General features: G+C 39.4%; 3 protein-coding genes across 3 annotated transcripts in view; 1 reads left to right on the top strand and 2 right to left on the bottom strand.

Moving 5' to 3' along the window:
• Positions 1-20,079, top strand: part of LOC145467188 (BTB/POZ domain-containing protein 6-like) — a 248,144-nt gene that overhangs the window by 43,169 nt on the left and 184,896 nt on the right. The gene's annotated exons all lie outside the window — the stretch shown is intronic.
• On the bottom strand, positions 4,787-6,212 carry LOC145468608 (vesicular inhibitory amino acid transporter-like). Its single transcript, XM_081452336.1, has one exon. The coding sequence runs from the start codon at positions 6,161-6,163 to the stop codon at positions 4,787-4,789; it is 1,377 nt and encodes a 458-aa protein (XP_081308462.1). The 5' UTR covers positions 6,164-6,212.
• LOC145467776 (UDP-N-acetylglucosamine transporter-like) lies at positions 12,582-19,502 on the bottom strand. The gene is made up of 7 exons (XM_081451366.1): positions 19,486-19,502; positions 18,863-19,218; positions 17,979-18,101; positions 17,315-17,489; positions 16,543-16,661; positions 15,339-15,472; positions 12,582-13,833 (listed from the first exon to the last, which is right to left on the bottom strand). Exons 2-7 carry the CDS (start codon positions 19,136-19,138, stop codon positions 13,734-13,736), a joined length of 927 nt encoding a protein of 308 aa, XP_081307492.1. The 5' UTR covers positions 19,139-19,218; positions 19,486-19,502; the 3' UTR covers positions 12,582-13,733.

Here is a 20,079-nt window from a genome sequence, read left to right as displayed (position 1 = left end):
TTATTGCGTCATCGTGTTTATATTTAACACCACTTTTTAACACTTTGGAGCTAGTTATTCATTAACTATCGTGGCGTGTGAAAAGGAAAGCTCATTTTTGAAGTCAGAGTGCAAAGTCCTGTAACGTGGTACCAAAACTGTTACGCAGAGTTGTTTTACAAAAAAAAAAAATTAAGGTACAAGACCCCCTTAAGCACGGCGAATCGAAGCTAATAGAGGGGAATGACATTGAAGCTCGACGGACTTCCAAGGAGCTAACAAAGATTGTACGAGCTGGAAGATCAACGAAAGTGCACAATCATTTGTTTTACGCTCATACACTATGCATGGTTAGTTAACCGAAATGTTTTTATTGGCTAGTTCCTCAGACAGAAGTGAACATCCATTGTAATTTACGCAAGCAAAGCCAAAAAAACAAAATGTAATCATACCATAATTGTCAAAGAACTTCGTTGGGTTTCATGAATATATTCTTGTGGAAACCTAGAAACTGGTTCAGTGTTTACAAGAAGAAATGCGGAGAAGAAAGAATTTTATCCTTCTTTTAGTAAGTTTATTCTGTAAGTTAATGGTTATGTACGCCATGATGTCTGTCGTGGTTCGATTTTCTTGAACAGTTTATTCTTGATCGGTAATTGGGGTTAACCACTATACTTGTCCAAAAGTTCTATTAACATTTTTTTGCATTTGGGGGTTAACTGTCAAAATAATATATTTTTTAAAAGAATTTAAACTGTTAGCCGAGAGATCAACACTTTTTAACCGATAGCAAATTTCTAAGATCTCAAAAATATCCTGATATCTGAGAAATGAGCTCAAGTTTCTATTCAAAAGTTGAGCCAGGTAGTGAAAATTCAACATGCTGAGAAATGTTTCTAAAATAAGGGAACAAACTTCAGTGAGTTTTACAAAACGTTGCAAAAGGTGTTGATATAAAAGACCTGGGTACAGGATTGTCTGAGGAAAGCAGTAAAATAATCTGGCGAGAGGTTTTGTCCAACACGCCACCATTAGGCCATTAGCTCATCAACATTGATCCCAGGCCCTCTATCCATTTCTTTCCTTCGACAGCTGAACAGAAGGGAACTTGGAAACGAGCTTCTGAATTCGCCATTGCAGTTCTGTCCTCTGCGGTAGACATGTTCTCCGATGTAATGTAATTAGCTAGGCCAATCATATCGTGCGTTCTAACTTGGCAGACGCATCTAAGACTGGTAAAGAGAACTCCGTTGCAGTTGGGTCTTCGAGCAAAATTGCTCTTTAACCTACAAACCTCACTTCGAGAAGAAAATATGGGAAAGCCTAGTCATATCCCTTTCAGCCGATCTATTCTTCATTTTAGTGATGTTTTGGCGCTTTAGAACGAAAACCTCGGAAGGAAAAAACAACTTCGACAAATCAGCCCAAAGGCTATAAGGTGAAAAGGTCGAAATAAGCTTACGAATGATGGTTGGCGAAACTTCGGCATTTTTGATCATTTTTCAGTGAATAATTCTTCTTCTCTTTGCAATGATTGAATTACGAACTCCTGCAGTTGAATAAGCTCAATATCTTTAGCAAAACTGTCAATCACAAATTTCTTATATTGTCTAGATGGGCATGATTTAAAAACTTGTGTGCTTGCAAGAGGCACAAATTAGGGAGTGGTCACTAAATCCGATTGAACTAACCGTAGAAACAGCTAATGTATCAGGCTTATTAGCGAGAAAGAGATCTTCAAGGTTATAGAACTGTGTGTAATTTATGTAGGTTCCTAAATAAGCTAAATATATTGGTATGACTCGCTTTATTCGATTAGATAATTCAGATAATCACGTCTCATTCCATTTATTTTCTCTTGAAATTAAGTCACTCCTTAAATCATAACATTAGGATTACAACACTAAGAAATGTTTTTGTTTCTGTTTGCTGTTTTGTAATAACAAACGTATGCAAAACACAGCCCAACAGCTCCTTTAGAAAGTAGTACACTATTCTATTCATTAACTTTGTTTCTGACCCGTCCCCCACGTACCTCCTTACAAACACAGTTGTCGCTAAAGCGATCAAATGCAACATGCATATGCTGAGGTATAGAGTGGGTTTTACTTGAGTGTCGAAAATAATCCTTTTTCTTTGATTTTGCACCAGTAACTATAACCTTTAAATTAAAGCTGTGTTCATTTGAGTGTCGAAACGCTATTGGTTTTACATTAATTAACTAAGCTATACGATTAGCTTAAAAAACTCGCGCCAAAAAACCAAAACGCTTTACTTAAGCTACGTGTAATTAATTCTAGTTGTGATTGGTTCACTGTATTGTCTGTGTGCGCCCTTCGTGATTGGCTAGATTTCCGGATGACTTTGGTTTCAGTTTTACGACACTCAATTGGAAACCGCTCTTAAAAAGACGCGCAACTTTCTTGACTAATCAGCATTCAGTAATGAAACGAACACCAATCATGACGTTTTCCCGCGCTCCGTGCCCACTACATGTACTTCAAGTTTTGATTGGCCCAGTGGATTGTCTCTGTTGTCTGTGTCCTTCAATTTATGATTCACCAGACGTTGAATATGTTAGTTTTGCTTTTTGAGTCTGAATGTCAAAAATTTAGAGAAGCAACGTCAGTGCAGTACGCCTAAATTCTTTTTTAAACTTATTGCAGCTTTCCCTCTATAAATCATTAATGGTCAAATAGCCTCAATTTTCCCAAAGGCTGTTCTGCAACTTTGCTTTATACCTGTGTTGCTTTAATCAGCCGGAGAGGTTTATAAAGTGCCTATGGATTACACCATTCAAAGTTTGAGTAGACTGCAATGAAAATTACGTGTGAATTTTTCTTACAACTCTGATTGTCTGGTGCACCAGCTATGCAATATCGTCTTCATCTTCGTTGTTCTTTCTTAAACTATCGGCCATATCGGCTGATTAAACTCTCTAAAACAAACTGACGTCAAACTCTTTCATCGCGAAACCATTTGGCCGCGCGATTCGCATGCCAGTTTTAAAGGTAACACGAATAACTTCCAACGCTTGTAAAATCCGCAATTGTTATCATAACTTTCTTACACTTCAGAATAGGCCATTTTACAGTTGTGCACTCAGTTACCTGGCCTATAAATGCAAGGTGACTTTGCTCCAGTTTGATACAGAATGTGCTTTTCTCATTGAAATGTCACCTAGTCTGCATTAATTGACTTACACAACAATAGCGGTGAGATCGGTGTCAAAACAAGGTCACCTCCAGCCTCACTGCCATTCAAAGGCCAGGTCGCTGATCAAACAGCTGTTATTAGGGAGCTTAAGGGCCCATTAACCGATCTTTTCGAGTCGTTGCTGAGGAAAATTTAGTCTCATCTAACCTTCTCATTTTTAGTTAGTTCAGAGTTATTTCATGTGCTTCAACTTTTTCATGACCAGTAACACTAGTGATGACGTCATCAGGCTCCCGGGCAAATTACTTTCTCGTGATTTTTTTCATTGATTTAATATTTTAATTTAAATCCTCATTACGCTATCCATCGATTTTGTTTCATTTCTAAAAGGTCAGATTTTGAGAGCATTTCAAAATATTGAAAAATTCGTAATTTTCTGAAAAAAGCATGATTTCGAAAAAGGAATGTATAGCTATGTTGCCAACGTTGGCTTTAATCGAAATTCGTGGGAAAAGGCTGAATTTAATGAAAAACCGCGTTTCCTTTAGCATTTAAAGAAACCGGAAGTGCGCCTGATATCTATTGGAAGTTACCCTATCAGCGCGTGCGCAATTTACACTACCAGCGCACTTCGGTAAGATCAAACAAAGCCACACGGAGTTAGTTTTTCTCTTTCTATTGCTCTTGCTTTTCTGTTTTTCTCTTATTTTGTCTTTGCTTGTACTTTTTTTACTTTGCATTTTGCGAAACACAAAGAAAAACATCTAAAATGTATGCGAATTTGCAAGTTTTTGAGTTGTTTTTATTTTCCGTGCTCAGACTGACGTAAGTGACCGGAAGTGAAATTTAACCTCCTTAGCAACGCGCGCGAGCGCGCGCACGAATCGGTTAATGGGCCCTTAAGCAACGACGACGATGACGTCGAGGACGACGCCTGTAAAAAATGAAGTTACATTTTACAGGCGAAATTCTCCATTGTCTAGATCTGTTCGGTACGCCAATGGCTCTAAAAGCGTACTTATAAATATGCAACGACAGCGTTCAATTCCAAATAATAATAACAATAATATGAAAAATTAGCCGTCGTCTCCACGTTCCGTGGACGACGCAGAACTTGGTTATTTCACGTTCTTGTTTTGCAGAGGACGGCAAAGGAATGTACAAAGATTTATAACGCACGTGCACAGCTATTGCTTTGCTCATTAAACCTTTTGTTTGGCGACGTTCTCGCTGCCGTCGTCGTCGTGGATTGCTTAAGTTCCCTATTAAGCAATAGAGGACTTTTTCCGTGTTTACATAGCTAGCCTCATTTAAACACGAGGAGGGTTGGGGGAATTCGAGACAGTTATGCAAACCCGACACGTAGTCGAGGGTTTTCATAACTTTAGAGAATTCTCCCAGCCCCCCGAGTGTTTTTATTAGGCTATGTAAACCAGGAAAAAGTACTCTATCAAAAATACGTGCGAGTCTAAAACGTCAAAGCCGTGTTTGCACACTCTCATCCAAACACGCCTAACGACCAATAAGAGCGCGCGTAGGAGCTCAATTATTTTGTAAAATGGTATATTATGTACATATCTAAAATAGTACGTTTTTAAATTATGGCAACAAATATCTAGCTTGAGGCACTTTGAAAAATGTAGAGTATTAGTTATTGTTCATGAAAGTTAATAAGGGTTTTAATAGACACAGTAACACCTAATACCATTACGATAACCCCGAAAATTACTACAAAAATATCAAAACAGACCTGATGTATCTTAAGGCGCTCATACTTGAGCTTAAAACGCAAGGCAATTGCGAAAATGCAGCATACGGGAGAATCTAATACGCTTCCGATAAATGAAACGATTACCAAGAAACTTGGCACTAAAATGGCCACAACGACTGACAGAACAACTACTGTGACTCGAATCACTGCGTTTGTCACAAAGTCAGGTATTTGATCATTTTGAATGCGTGTGGTAACTGATTTGTGAACAGACTCAATCACTGGATAAATAGCGAGACCGTAGGACAGTATGCAATTCAAAGCGAAGAAAGAACCAACAGCTATGTGAACAGGTCCTGAGGGAATACTATTTAATATAAATTCATTTGTGTTGGCGCCGAAGGAAAGGAAAGCAAAAACAGCGAAGGATAATTTCATCGATGCGCTTACGACATAAGCGAAAGTTAAAGCTTTTCCGAACTTTGTTCTGTCGGCCATACTTCCCTCTACAGATGGAATTATTTGGTGAGAAGAGTAACTGCACAGCAAAATTGATAAAGATGTAAACACACCTTCGGTGTCCCAAAACAGGATGGTGCTCAGGTCCCACTCGTCCGTGTTCTCTGCTCCGTACCATAAAATATACACTACAACTGTAATTAAAGCAACCACGCTGGTAGCACTTAACCATGCAATCTGCGAGAGTGACTTCAGGAAAACTGTCGGCAACACCAAGCATCCAGAGATTCCTACCCACATGCGCTCTGTGATGGGTACAGACGGGAAGTCATGGCGCATGACAGATCCGAAAAGGACAAGATAAGAAACAGCCGCCAAAAAGACGACCAGCTGAATAATACCAGACACTATATAACCACCATATTTGGGTAAAAGCACGTCGCCTAGATCTTTATATCCTGACCTCACGCGATGTCTGTTTCCTTGCTCATCCTCGTCATAGAGGCACTCAGTTAGAATTGTTCCTAAATATCGCATGATAATTGGGGTTATTATAAACATTACCATGGCGGCTATTCCTCCCTCTTTGAGCGCATAGGGCACAGCAAGAAAGCCAATGCCTTCCATAAAGTTAAAAAGATTTGCTGCAGCTCTCCACACTGACGAATCACCCAAAGATGGGTCAGGCGAGACTTTTTGGTTTGATGGAAGAACAAGATCATCGTCAGACGAACTCTCTCCGTCTGAAGACTGTAGCAGCGTCAAAATTTCGGCGTCTTCAAGCTCAGCAAATTGTTCACTTTCTGAGGAAAGATAGGCCGCGCCCTTCTCTAAATAGCTTGATTTCGACGAGGCCATAACGCATTTCTACACAGGCGAATTTTTAAGTACCGTCAGAAACCTATAGTTTTCAAAAATTCCCGTTGAGCTTTCATGGCGTCAAAAAGGAATCCTACAGAAACGAATCAAAATTAGCAGCTAAGCTCTGAATACTGAAACCAATACCATTAAATAATTAGTTTACAAGTGCTTACGAAGAATTGCCGGAGTAGCTGATCCATACAATTAACAGTCGATAAGTTGTTGCCATCGCAACTGCATTTACATGCCGGTTATCCAAATTTCTGACTTTTTTGAGAAAATTCTTTCGGTTTTTGTTTTTTCAGCTTTCCTGAGCAGCATTGCAGATTTAGTAACTAGTCACTTTTTAGGAGCATTTTTCTGTTCATTGCCCATGAAATCACATTATTTTGCTCTGGAAAAATAGTGAAGTCCATGCAAAATGGAGGATCCAAGATGGCGGCGTTAGCAACGTCATGTGAGGTCAGACGATTTTCATTTCAACTCGCGTAGGGCATGCCGAGGGATATCTATTTAACACTAAACCTTTTATGCATGTCTTATAACAACGAAAACCCAAGGGAAGTTTTCTTCAAACCACCACCCCTCCCCACTCCCTCCCCGCCGTTGCCAAGGTGTGTTATGTGATACGTAAGTGTCCGACAGATCCTTATCTGCAACGATCTATGTCAGAGTAGCATTTGAGGACCTTTTTCTCGATTCTGCGCCCTTGGGAATTTAGCGTTAAGTTCGCTGACATCTCGTAGATCTTCATAGCCATGGAATCTAGACTTGTCAGCAGTTTTGGGCGCTAGCGACCGCTATACTAGCAAAGGGAACACTTATCTCGTTGACTCTTAATGACCATGCTTTTGTTGTCAGATTGTATTTGTGAATAGGTTTTATAAATATTTTTGAGCTAGGATAGAACATCCGTGCAAAGGGTCTGTGATCCCCTAAATAGACCAATTTCGATATATTTAAATTCAGCCTGAAACAATAGATCTCAGTACAAGGCTCTGGGGAATCACTCCAGAGTTTGTGAGGTTTATTCCCTTGAGCCTCGTGCTGAGGTCTGTTGTGTTAGGCTGAATTTTAATATATCGAAATTGGTCTATATCTCGAGTGAATTAAAAACCTCGATATGAAAAACATATGATGTCTGTTGTGAAATATGAAAACGTTCAATATCACTAGGCTGAGGTAACGAGAAAGACCACGCCGGCTCTCCCCGGCGGGATTAGTGCGGAAAAGAAAGCCAACAATAATTTTCCCGAAAGAAATAGCTACTTGCAAATTCCGTGGTGCAAATTCGTCCAAACAATTTCGGTCAAATGATGTGCATCACAGTGGAAGATGAAGTGAAACGACTGGTATTCTAAGGAAGTTTAGGGAGAGGAATCGTACGGTCGGAATTTATGAGCTGAACTTTTAACGTATCATAAACAACATTTCACTCAAGATCACTCCAAAAATTGATCATAACATTTTCCGTATCACAAGAGCCAGAGCTGGCTTTTCACTCAACAAAACGTCCAGAGTCTTTTGAAAGTCTTCCGAACTGAAAATCTATGGAACCCATCGATAGGGATAACCGTGGAAAAGAGGCATTACGATTTACCAGCCATTGGCCAGCAAGTGTGAGAATATCAATTCCCAGAGAAACTTCCCTTAGATTAGGCTATGCCCTCACCCTGAAACACAAGTGTTGGGATTTTCCCAAATTTCTAAACTTCGATTGTAAAACTCCACCCAGGTAAAATCTGCAGTAATATTCTTATACTTCGCTTTACCTACCTCCTGCTTGGCGAAGTCTTCATTTCGTGACGATACTCTTTCGTGCAGAAAGTGACAATGAACTGATTGCAAATGTGCCAAACAAAGCAAAGAAAAATCCCCGAATCAAACGAGTTACCAGATCATAAAGTTTCGCGCGTCAACGAGAGCAAATTGCATTGCATCTTTAGTGATGGTTGTTTTTAAAACTGGAGACGCATGCCCTTGCTATACTACATGAGCAAATTTAACCTGCTGCATCTAGGCCCAAGGCAAATTATTCGTAAGAGCAACCTGGTTGCTTTATTGTGCCTGAAATGACATTAAAAGAACCTTTGTTGAGATGTGATCCTCAAGGGTGTTAAGTTCTCTTTATAATTATAAGCATAATTAATAAGCTTTCATAAGTATGCGAGACGCTGGATTGTGCTGTTTTGGGTTAAAATATGGTATAGATTTTGATCATTTTGGTTTCTGATAAAGTATATGGCTTGTGCACTTTGTTCCTCAGAAATGTATAATTTTTAAATAAAGAAATTATTTTCATCATTGTTATCATTAGTTCATAGCCAGCTGTTTCATAATCAACTTATGTAATTCTATTCATTCTGTCACCTTTCAGGCATAGTCGTAATGCAGTGTTTGATAATTAGTATGCATTGTCCCGCAAGTTCAAATATATGCAGAGACGCTTCTGGAACTTTCTAAGATTTACATAAACATAAAAACTTGTGAGTTTAGCTCGACATTTATTCATTATTAGTGTGAGTGTTCAATAAAACTTTTGCCAACCGAAGTAGTTAACACCAGCGAAGGGCGATTTAATTATCATCAGGAATTTAAAGCCCTTCTCAAGTCCAAGCAAGTTCACCGTTTGTTCAAGTCATGAAGGCTAAGATTCAATTGGTTCAAGAGGTACGACTTTTGAAATTAAGTTCAATTTTTGGGTAAAGTCAGGAGGTCAAATAAAAAATCCCAAATTGTTGTTAGAAATAGGACTAGCGTTTCAAGAAGACCGCCGCATGGAATCCCCACATAAAGAAAATATTCCTATCTTGGAAGTTCGAAGTGACATCGGAGGCCCGGGGGGGGGGGGTTACTTTGGGAATTTCTGGGTGGCGATGAGCCGCTGGGACCCTGGAACCCTTAACCTATACCAGAGTTAGTTCAGCTGAATTTTGCTACCCTTTACTAGAGTAAACTCCCCAAATCCCCCCCATCTATCGACACTATTGAGGCTGATTTGCGTAAATTTAAATTTGCCGATTTGAATTTTTTAATATTTTTGAGTGGCAAGTCCTGGTTTCCTTAGTCTAGATAAAATCTTCAACCAATTAGTCAGGTTTGTGAAAAATGATACCCTATTCTAGACCCAAACGCTCTGATTTATATACCCTACACTAGAGTAAACTGCTTGAAAATCATACCCTTCACAGCGGCACATACCTATGTAGCCCATATATGGCAGTGCCCCCCGGGATCTGAGAGGGGATTAACTGGGATTATAGGCTCTACGAACAGATAATCTACCGAAACGTTATGTTGCGTGCTTCTGATAATTAGCCTCCAAGTCAAAGTTTTTTTCATAGTGTGCTTTTGTTCCTGTTGAAGGACGAACTAAAGAGTTTACATTAAGCACGACGAATCAAGGCTATTAGTATCATCCAACTAGTGGACTAATGCAAATCCTGCATTTTAATTGGCTACGCTGCTAGAGGATTCTTAGTAATAGTCCTCAAGTAGCGAAATTTGCGCAGTCGAGCGTGACGCTTTCTTTCGTTTTATTCCCAAATAAATATTTCTTCAACTTGCATTTACTAACTTTATTATTGCCTTTTCCGTCCGACTAGGTGGGTTATACTAAAACAACTAGACCCTTCGCCCTCAAGGGCCACGTGGTAATAGCCCAGTCGGGCTACGGGTCTAATTGTTAAATAGAGGGGAATGGCATTGAAGCTCGGCGGACATCCGAGGAGCAAACAAAGATTTGTGCTGGAAGGTGACCGTGCACCATCTTGTGTTTTTCGCTCACACATTCACCGAAATGTTTTTATTGGTTAGTTCGTCAAACAGAAGTGAACATCTATTGTAACTTGAGCACGATCAAAGCCAAAAAACAAAACATTAACATACGATAACTGATTTACCATAACTGTCAAAGAACATTTTCATGCTTCATAAATATTCCCGTCTGGAAACCTACGAACTGGCTCAGTGTTTACCAGAAGAAAAGTTTGTTTCTGTATGGGAACAACCCTGCTCTGCCTCGACACTCCTTACATCCTCCTTTCCTTCGGCGGCATTTTGTACCTTTTAGGTAAACTAGTATTAAGTGAATGGGGCGGTACGCCATGATTCAATTTTCTTTGAACAGTTCGTCCTTGGTAATTGTGTCCGAGCATTGGTGCCTGTATGGACCAGTGAAAAAATAGTGTTGCGTCCAGACATTGGGTACTCAAAGTACCATTTCTTGCCCGGGTCCGAATTCGAGACCTTGTACCCGGACACGGGCGCTGTACATGTGCCCGAATTCTGCTGGTGTGAGTACTTGGAAAAAGGGCGTGTTCACATTATTGCCCAGCGAGAATCGAGGTCGGGTACCGTGCTTGGACACTTTGCATGAACATAGAAATTAATGAGCTCTCAAAACATTAGTCTCGAATATTTGACTGATAACTAAGATTCCAGCTGGTCGATAGAGACCCCCATGAAGCAGTAACGAAAATTTTACGCGTTAGGAAAAGTTTAACTAAGGTAGAAAGCACTCGCTCGATTTTTCAACCACGGCCCCTCTTACACGATTGTTTTCAGCACTCTTTTTTCTGTGCAGGATTTTATTGTTATTATTATTTTTTGGTGAAATTGCTTAACCTCCCCCCCCTACTCCTCGAAAAATAATGGTAAGTCCCTAGGGAAAACATTACAACAATAAGGTGGGAGGAACTAGCTCATTAACATCGATCCCAGGCTCTCTCTTCCTCTTTTCCTTTGATCCCTTCGATGGATGAAGAGAAAGAAGAGAGCTCGAGAACTGCATAGACAACTCATTTCGTGAAAATACTTAAGCAATAGAGGACTTTTTCCGTGTTTACACAGCCTCATTTAAGCACGAGGGGGTTTGGAGAATTCGCGACAGCTATACAAACCCGAGACGCAGTCGAGGGTTTGCTTAACTTTCGAGTACCGTATGCAAATCGATGAAGTTCCTGAGTATAACAAAAAAAAATGCCTGAAATTTTCTTACATTCGATTTTTTGTCAGGTCTGAAGTCAAATAAGAGATACAAAATTGCAAATTGTTGTTAGAAATAAGACTGGGATTTCAAGAAGACCGCCAGATCCCCAACCACAACATTCTGTGTCCTTTAGCCGTTAATCAAATATTCGTATATACTTCTGCATGCATGGTTAAGATCCATACGGCCAAAAGGAACTCTCAAGAATACTAGTATAGTCCGTCGGGGGATCCCAAACACAAAATTCGTTTCCCTCTCCTCAGTAGAACAGTGTATTTTACCCCCGATTTCTCGAACTATACGATTTTTCAAACCAATTATCGCTTCCCTTAGAGGTTCATAAAATCGGGAATCCACTGTATTCTTTGGACTTTCTGTTAATTTGAAGGTAGCTTCCACAGTAATCCGTCACGAAAACAGAGCTTGTCGTAAACGCTCTTCAAACCGGTGGAATTTTTGTGTAGACGGAAAACATTTTGAAAACGTAGGTCTTTTAAAACGATGACTTCGCAATAATCATATGATTTCCTAGCCTGCGATCGCAGACGTATTTCCGGCTGTCACTTGGTTCCGCCGAAAAATAACGTCTGCGAACCCGAGCCAGAAAACGATTTCTGTGACGTAATGACTTTTGTTTCTCCTTGGCCAATCAGATTCCATGATAGAATGAAACTCGCGTGCTCCTCGCAGCGAATACCTCGCGCAGAGTCGCGCAGTAGTTCTGGGGTTATTTGAGCTAAACTGTGATTGGCCTAGAATTCCTACGTCACAGAAATCGTTTTCTGGCCCGGGTTCGCAGACAGAACCAAGTGACAGCCGGAAATACGTCTGCGTTCGCAGGCGAGTGATTTCCCTGTGTAAGTATTTTTCAAACACAAATCCAAAATGACCGTTGAATGTACATGCAGCATTGTTAAATTTCTCCGCCGTGGTGCGGACGGCGACTATGCTACCCATACTAACATACTGACGACACAACTTTTAAAACAAGTGATTAATATTCCTAATTAGTATCACCCAACTAGCGGATTAATGGAAATCTTGCATTTTAGTCGGCTACTCTACTAAAGGACTATTGGTAATAGTCCTCGAGTAGCGAAATTGGCGCAATCGAGCGTGACGCTTTCTTTCGTTTTATTCCCAAATAAATATTTCCTCAACTTGCATTTGCTAACTTTATTATTGCCTTTTTTGTCTGACTAGTTGCGTGATACTAAAACAATTAGACCCTTCGCCCTCAAGGGCCACGGGTCAATAGCCGATCCGGCTTCGCCTCATGGGCTATTGGTCTAATTGTTAATTAGCACCTATGGTTCACAGCAGCTAGATCACTTCACACAGAGAAATAAAATTCCTTATTATTATCATTATCATTATCACTATCATTATCACTATCATTACCATTATCATTATCATTATCATTATCACTATCATTATCATTATTATTACATAATATAATTATTTTTTATTTTATTTTATTTCAATTTATTGCAATAACATTACATTAGATACGAAAAAAAAATGCCTACTCTACTTACAATGTTAACGTAACTTAAAATTTAACAATACCAATATAATATAAATATATTGTTTTTAATATTATCAATATTGTTATCAGTGCCATAAGTAATTCATAATTTGAAACAATAAATTAAGAAATAAATAAGACCGTAAAAGCTTTTCAATTTTAATATGTTACCCACATAATGCCACCCAAGTCGTTATAATATTAAAATAACGTTATAAACCACCATGGGAGTTAATAAGACGCGTGGTATTCCAACATTTGTCGCATGTTGTTCAACAACAAATGAAGAGAATTGAAGATTTTCCTACGATACATGTACACATAAATTTTGATAATAACCCACTAATGGGCAAGTTTCCTTCTATTGTCGAGAGAGTTAAAATTCACGCCTATACAAACCAAAACCATACTCCCACAAAATATGAACAGTACCTAAGCTTTCTTCTAATAAGTTATGTACATACTATAGTAAAATGTCGGTAATGAGCTCTAAGATTATTCATCGATGAAAAGCATTTCAGGAGCTTTTTTTGGAGGAGAGCCAACACTTATACCCGGTTTGGTGTAGGGGTATTTTTGGGCAGTTAAAGCTGGGGAGGATCATTATCGAAGAGCGTTTTGGGGTGCGTAAAATGGGTCATTATCTGAGGGGGCGTTAAGCGTTTGAGATCAAACGGCCCCTCCTTTCCTTCCAAGTCCTTCAAGCGTGACGCAACCGTCGTTCGTGACGCGAACGAAAACGCAAGAGACGAAATGGCCTTCTTGCCCTAGCCCGAATACAGACAGCAAATACTCTATCAAGCGGACACCCTCGCAACCTTCCCTTAATAACGCTTCGTAAAAAATGAACGATGTTTGCGTAACCTTATAAACAATTTTTTGGAAACAGTGTTAACACAAGTATGCAGAAGTAATTCTGGGAGCAAACAAAAACACTCCCCACGCTCTTGTCCCTACTTAATTCACCCATAAATCCATGTACTGCTATGTACTGCCAAATAAAATCACATCTCTACTGAAGCAAACTGATTACTTGATCGCGTTTTTGACTACACAGGTTTTAGTGGTGCTTGCTGTGGCGTTGTCCTCTCAGGCATACCGTACAGAAATGTGGCTGCTAAAACTCCACACGTACCAAGAAAAAAGAAACTGAAGGAAAAAGAGAATAAAAAACAACATTTCAGGTAAAAAGTCCACATTGTCGGAATACGTTGTCACACAACACCTCAGATGAAGCATTGCGTGACGAGGCCAGATGAGAGGTGCTTTCAGGCTTTCGATAACCACATGTAGCTACATGTATGAACAAGTCGCGCATCGATTGAAGAGACCATGTAACTGAACAACAAGAAAACGAACAAATAAGTAGAAAAACTATGGAGAGGGCTTGCTCGTTTGAAGACAGGTAACCTGAGAGGAGGGGAACTCCCCATAATGGACTATGAGGGCTCGAGGGCTGGTTTAAGTGTAAAGGTATGGTATTCTCCAAGAACTAGAAACAAAGAACTTGTCTTGGTTAGAGGCCTAGAAAAAAGCGCTCATTAAAGTTTGGTGGGGAGCCACAGTTGAGCCCTTTGCTTCCCTTTGGAGTCAGGGCTCGAAATTAACTTTTTCGTTCAAGAGCCAGCTGGCAAATAACGGAAAAATTTTGGTCGCCAACTTATTTTATACATAACTTACACAAGAACACGATTTTATACACTACTTTGCATGCAAAAAAAGTCACAATTGAAGAGCGAACACAATTAGAAACAACAAGAGCAACACTCAGTTATAAGGCTAACGTTGTTCTCAGGTGATATGTCTCTGGTCCGAAGGTGATGGTTGTCTCCATAGTCTTTTTAAATGAAGCGAAGCATAAAACGTTTTAAGTCCGTGGTTTTCATTGTGAGACAAACACGGGTCCTTGCGTATTTTCCCTTTGCTACTTCTTCGAAATGCCGTTCTTTATTTTCGACTTGCTTTCCTCCGCGCCTTTTCGCTGCCGACAGTTTGGTGAAATCCACTTTCCCTACATAAACAACTGATGAAGGATTCAAAGTTTGGATTAACCTTTTGGCTGAATCTTAATACCCGCAAGTAAAAACTCACGTAATTCCTTCAACTGATTGGTACATCTACCGCCATTTTCGCGGCAAATGAAAAGCACATGGTGTTGAAGTGCGCCTGCGATCCCAGTTTCGGAAGAAGCCGCTCAATCAACTTGGTGCGCCGTGAACGCAGTTTCGACGTGTCGAAATACGTTCAATATTTTTCGATTATCTTGTACATAATATTAAGACATTATTTTACTGGGGACGGAAAGGTGAGTTGTATACTAGCTACCAGATCCGATTGATTTCCTAATATAAAGATTTAAAAAGATTTAAGTTGTGTCGTGGTTTTCTTTAGTTATCGGACGAAACGTGAGTCGCCAGCTGGCGACCAGTTCCGAAAATTTAGTCGCCAGAGCTCAATTTTTGGTCGCATTGGCGACCAGTGAGTCGCAATTTCGAGCCCTGGGAGTGAAGACGGCAAAGTGTACAGAAAGTATACTGTAGGAGAAGAGGGGGTAAAGTCAACTTTTGAGTACTACAGCTTGTTTGACTGCATGCTGCTTGTTTGATCTTTAACAGTAAGAGTAAAATAAACAGTAAAAGAATGACTGCTCTTACTTTGTTGGCTGGAAGTCTCCAAGGAAATAAAATGACACGAGTGAGGACACAATTATTGATACTGATGTAGCAAAGCCCTTTAAAATATTGTCTGCATACTTCACAACCGCAGCCACCACTAAGCCACCAAAGGCCTGCAAACACAAGACAAAATACAGTAAAAACTCACATGTAAAAACCTACATTTTTTGAAGTCTGGCAAAATAGGTTCTAACTTGTATTTTAGGGTAGTTATTGGTAATTTAGGCTAAGTAGGTTCTTAATTAGGTTCTTAATTTCTTTGAAGGAGATATATAAGTCGATTACTAGAAAAATAAATAAACTTGGGTTTCAAACCGTTTGGCCCATGAATGTACATGTGTTGTTTACTCACAACTGTCTTAAGTATTTTCTTGTAAATGCAAATTTGCAATCTCAAAGTCACACTCCTAGGTTAAAATGTTTATAACTTGAGTACATAAAAGAACCTGCTGGATCTTGCTTGGCTACACAGGTTTTTATATTTTGGGGTATCAATACCCCAAAATATAAGAAAAATATAAAAAATAATAAAAAATATAAAATATATAAAAATGCTAGTGGGTTCTTAAACCACTAGGTTCTTACATGCATGTTTTTACTGTATAAGAAACAATGCCTTACTGGAAGGTCTTGGCACATCTGTCCAAAAACTCACAATGTTAGAAGGATGTTATATATGTGTCACTTCAAAGAGTATAAAGTGTAAGAGATACAGTGTATTTACATCAGAGGAATTCATTTCCCCCCCTCCAAAAAAAATACATGCAGTCTAGTTATGTAAATGTCAGGAATGTTAGAAAGAACAATTTTCCTCTCAAATTGAATACAGTAAGCCAGACAGATGTTACATTTTGTTTTAGAAAAATATTACTATTGTTAAATGTAACCTAAATATCCTCCATCTCAGTGGATCCAGGAATGTTTTGTGTAAATAAAAACTGAACAAACATGTCGCTGGGCAGTTTTGATTAAAAATAGAGAAAAATGCTCTGATAGGGACCATTTAACCTACACACAAAACAGCCAATTTTTTCTGTTACTCGTAAGTGCCTTGCCCAAGAATACAACACAATGTCCCCAGCCAGGGATCGAACCCGGGCCACTTGATTCACCATTATTTCACACTCATCATGTACTTGCAACCAGACATAATCAGAGTTTCTACTCTGATTGTAAATTTTACCTGAAGTGCAATAACTATCCATGTGATTCTGTCGTAACCTTGAAGAAAACCTTGACTTTGTACAGCACTTCCATCATTTACATACACAGCAATCAAGCCAAATATTATACCAAAAGATCCTGTGAAATGTGGTTACAAAAAAGTACATGAATTGAATGTACACAAAAAAGAGGGGCGAGGGTTAAAGGAAGGAAAGAAAGAAAGGGGGAAACTAAGTAGGAAAGTCGGGAAGGAGGGAGGGAGAGGCCAGAGAGAGAGGTGGAAGAGAGATAAGGAGGGAGGGAGAGCAGGACAGCAGGCAGTTTACTGACTGAATTACTGTACCAACCGACTGTTCTTCCTACTGACTGAATGGTTGATAATATTATAGGCTGTGGACAAGCTTTGTAGTGAAGTACTAGAGATCTTCCTTAAGAGATACATGTATTGCAGACCACACTTGGCTCATGCTCTTTTTGCCCTATACCCCACTAGGGAGCTCCTTGCTAATGATTGACTGACTGACTGACTGACCGACCGATTGACTGCCCAACTGAGTGAGTGAGTGGGTGACTGACTGACTGACTGACCGTCTGACTGCCAGCCCAACTGAGTGACTAAATTGACTGACTGACTGACTGACAATTTGCACGTACATATGTACATGTACATATACAATAGGTAATTGTAGTCTGTGTTTACTTTCTGTCAATTATGCATCAGTGTCAGTTGGCTACCTTTTAAGTCGAGCCAGCAGTAAGGACTTAAAACAAACATCATGAGAGTGCAATACCTAACTGGATATTTCTCATCCATATGGTGGCCTTGGATCCTTTCAAAATCTTCTCAAAGTAGACACCAGCAAACCCACTGGAACAACAAGCTGTGAGAACAGCTACAAGACCAATAAACTGTTCTGATGCAGAACGTTCTTTTGATGCAGTCTCTTTGACAGCATCTGGATGCCACTGGCCACAGCAAAACAAACAAACAAACAAACAAACAAATGAATCAAATGTAGTTATATATAGAGTGGTTTTTACTTGAGTGCTATTGAAAGTTATTGGTTTTGCATTACTGCGCTACACAATTGGCTTAAAAATCTTGCGCCACTTTTTCATCTAATCAGAAGTAAAACTACACTTTTGCCCACACTTGGTGTCCACTACATGTACATGTATTACATGTAACTTTGCGTTTTGATTGTCCGACCTCGTGTGTCCTTTGTCTTTATATTATTTATTATAATATAGATAGGACCCTGTGTGCGCTCTGATTGGTCAAAAACCCATGTTTTATCAGAGTATAAAACATAGAAAAAGTGTGCTTAAGTGTTCTTCGCCCCATTACCTCTATATCATAAAGCAAATGAAGAGGCCTAAGCTGTGTGTTACAAAAGTTTACAAAACTTGATTTGAAGAGTCATATAACTATATTGAATTGTTAGAAAGTCTCACCTGAACTAGAGTCACCCCAAACATAAGAAGGAGCAGAGAAACCCACTTCAGCATGCCTAACTTTTTATGTAGCATACAAACTGAGAATAATGCTGTTGTTAAAATCTTGAGTTGATAAGTAACCTGAAATCATAACCATGACAATTACCACCAAATCACTGGTTCTGCTTCAGTCTCATACTGATCCCGAAATAGCCAATAAAACCCAGTCAAACTGAATTTCAATCAAACTCAATTGAACTCAACCACGGATTGAGTTTGATTAAGTTCAACTGAGTTCGATTTATGAACTTTTCATTGACTATGCCGGGACTGCTGCACTATTTAATTAAGGAGAACATTTAAAATGCATTATTTGCAAGTTCTATACCTTTAGACATCTACATGTACCAGTAGCTGTCACCTCTCAAACACGAATTGAGAGAGAGCAACGCTTACCAGTATTTGGGACAAAATAGACTTTTCTCAGATAGGCAATTAAAGGAGCTACATCACGGTTTGCGAATCTTGAAATCTGTGTCAATCTTTTCCATCCTTAACTGTCCTTGTTTATATATGACTTATTGTTATCTCTATAGTGTTTTCCAATCCAACATGTAGTAAACTATTGTTTTCAGGTTTCCTTTAAACAAAAGGTAATTTTGTACTCGCCAAAAACAACTCAGAACACCTTGACTGAGCTCCTTTAACAGTTGTAGGAAGTCTGTTCCCTGGTGCTCTTAAGAATGAATATTAATATTTTTGTTAGAAGTGGGTCACTCCGGCTTGGGAACCAAGGGAAGTTGACAAGAATTTACACACTCAGTCATCTGAAACTTGCACTTGCTCAGTTTACCTACATAAATCTCGACCTCAAGCTTGTTCAAAAACCAATATTCACTGACCTGATACGTGGCAGCATCCAAATTTGAAAGCGCGACATACAGAAGGTTATTTTGAATAGTGTACAATCCAGAAGGTACTGCTAGCTTTAATGTCTCCCAAGGTTTATCGAAAATCTCTTCCCGTAAACTTCTCACAAAGACAGACCATCTGTACTGAGATGTATGAAAAGTTATCAACACACATGCCAGGATCTTGAAAATTTCCGCGAAGACTACTGCAGTAGAGGCGATGTACATTGGGTCTCCCTCTTTATGGGTAGTTCTTGAGTAACGCATCGTGAGGACAAGCGACGATGTTTGTAACACCAGAACGAAGAGGCAAACGTGTTTGAGGGAAAGCGAGAACCTTGGAAATACTGTAATAAAGAAAACATGTTAAACTGTTGTTAGGACGAACAATCGATAGCAAGGTATTGACATTAATATTGAAACAATTTTCAAAACCTGCAAATGACGCACTTTCCGGACAACATATTTCACATGCAAAATAACAGATCAGATTGACATATAACCAGAAAACTAACAAACAGGGTTCTACGAGTAAGAGTAAAGACACAAAATTAACTACATTATTTGTCCGTTTTAAGCAATTCCAAAGAATAAAGGTTAGATAAAGTGTGTACCTCGAAATAAAGCCTTGTCCGCCATGTTGAGGACAATGTGATGATAGTGGTAGCCGCTGGCCAGCAATGTCGGATGATCTCGCGTGGCTTGTTACCTTGGCAACCAAAGTAGCTGAGAAAAACGTCGAAGACGAGTTACCAGGTTAGTCACCAATTTTCGCGCTTACTTATTTTTACATGAACGTTACTCGACACTCTTTAAACAAAAAGTTGAAATAAAGAAGAAGAAAGAAATCTTAGTATGCAGACCCGGGATCCGGAGTCGAACCCGAGAAATGTGAGTCAGGATAGGTTCGCTTACCAACCACATCCTCAGAGCACTAGCTGGAAAAACTCGAATTTCTTAACTATACACTCAAGCCTTAGAAATATGTGCAATACAGCGTCACCCAAACCACAAAATGGAAGCTAACCGCAAGCAAACGCGAGTGGAACTAGCAGCAAGAAAACTGGGGTGGAACCAACCGCAAGAAAACCTGAGAGGAGCTAACCACTAGCAAACCAGAGACGTGTTAGCCAACCAGTCATTCCTTGATTTCCGTAAACATGCGTGCGTTCCTTGTCACGACCAGTGTCACACTATAGACCACTATA

Source organism: Orbicella franksi, chromosome 14 (assembly GCF_964199315.1).
Source record: "Orbicella franksi chromosome 14, jaOrbFran1.1, whole genome shotgun sequence".
Classification (NCBI taxonomy): Eukaryota; Metazoa; Cnidaria; class Anthozoa; order Scleractinia; family Merulinidae; genus Orbicella; species Orbicella franksi.
This window is presented reverse-complemented; position numbering and strand designations above follow the sequence as displayed.

What these genes read in the sequence shown, in the direction of transcription:
- LOC145467776 (XM_081451366.1), bottom strand. Translation starts at nt 19,138, where the DNA reads ATGCGTTACTCAAGAACTACCCATAAAGAGGGAGACCCAATGTACATC. An exon ending in GGATAGTTATTGCACTTCAG is followed by an intron (nt 15,473 to 16,542) that starts GTAAAATTTACA and finishes TTGTGTTTGCAG; the next exon opens with GCCTTTGGTGGCTTAGTGGT. An exon ending in GGAGACTTCCAGCCAACAAA is followed by an intron (nt 13,834 to 15,338) that starts GTAAGAGCAGTC and finishes TTTTTCCTTCAG; the next exon opens with TTTCTTTTTTCTTGGTACGT.
- LOC145468608 (XM_081452336.1), bottom strand. Translation starts at nt 6,163, where the DNA reads ATGGCCTCGTCGAAATCAAGCTATTTAGAGAAGGGCGCGGCCTATCTT.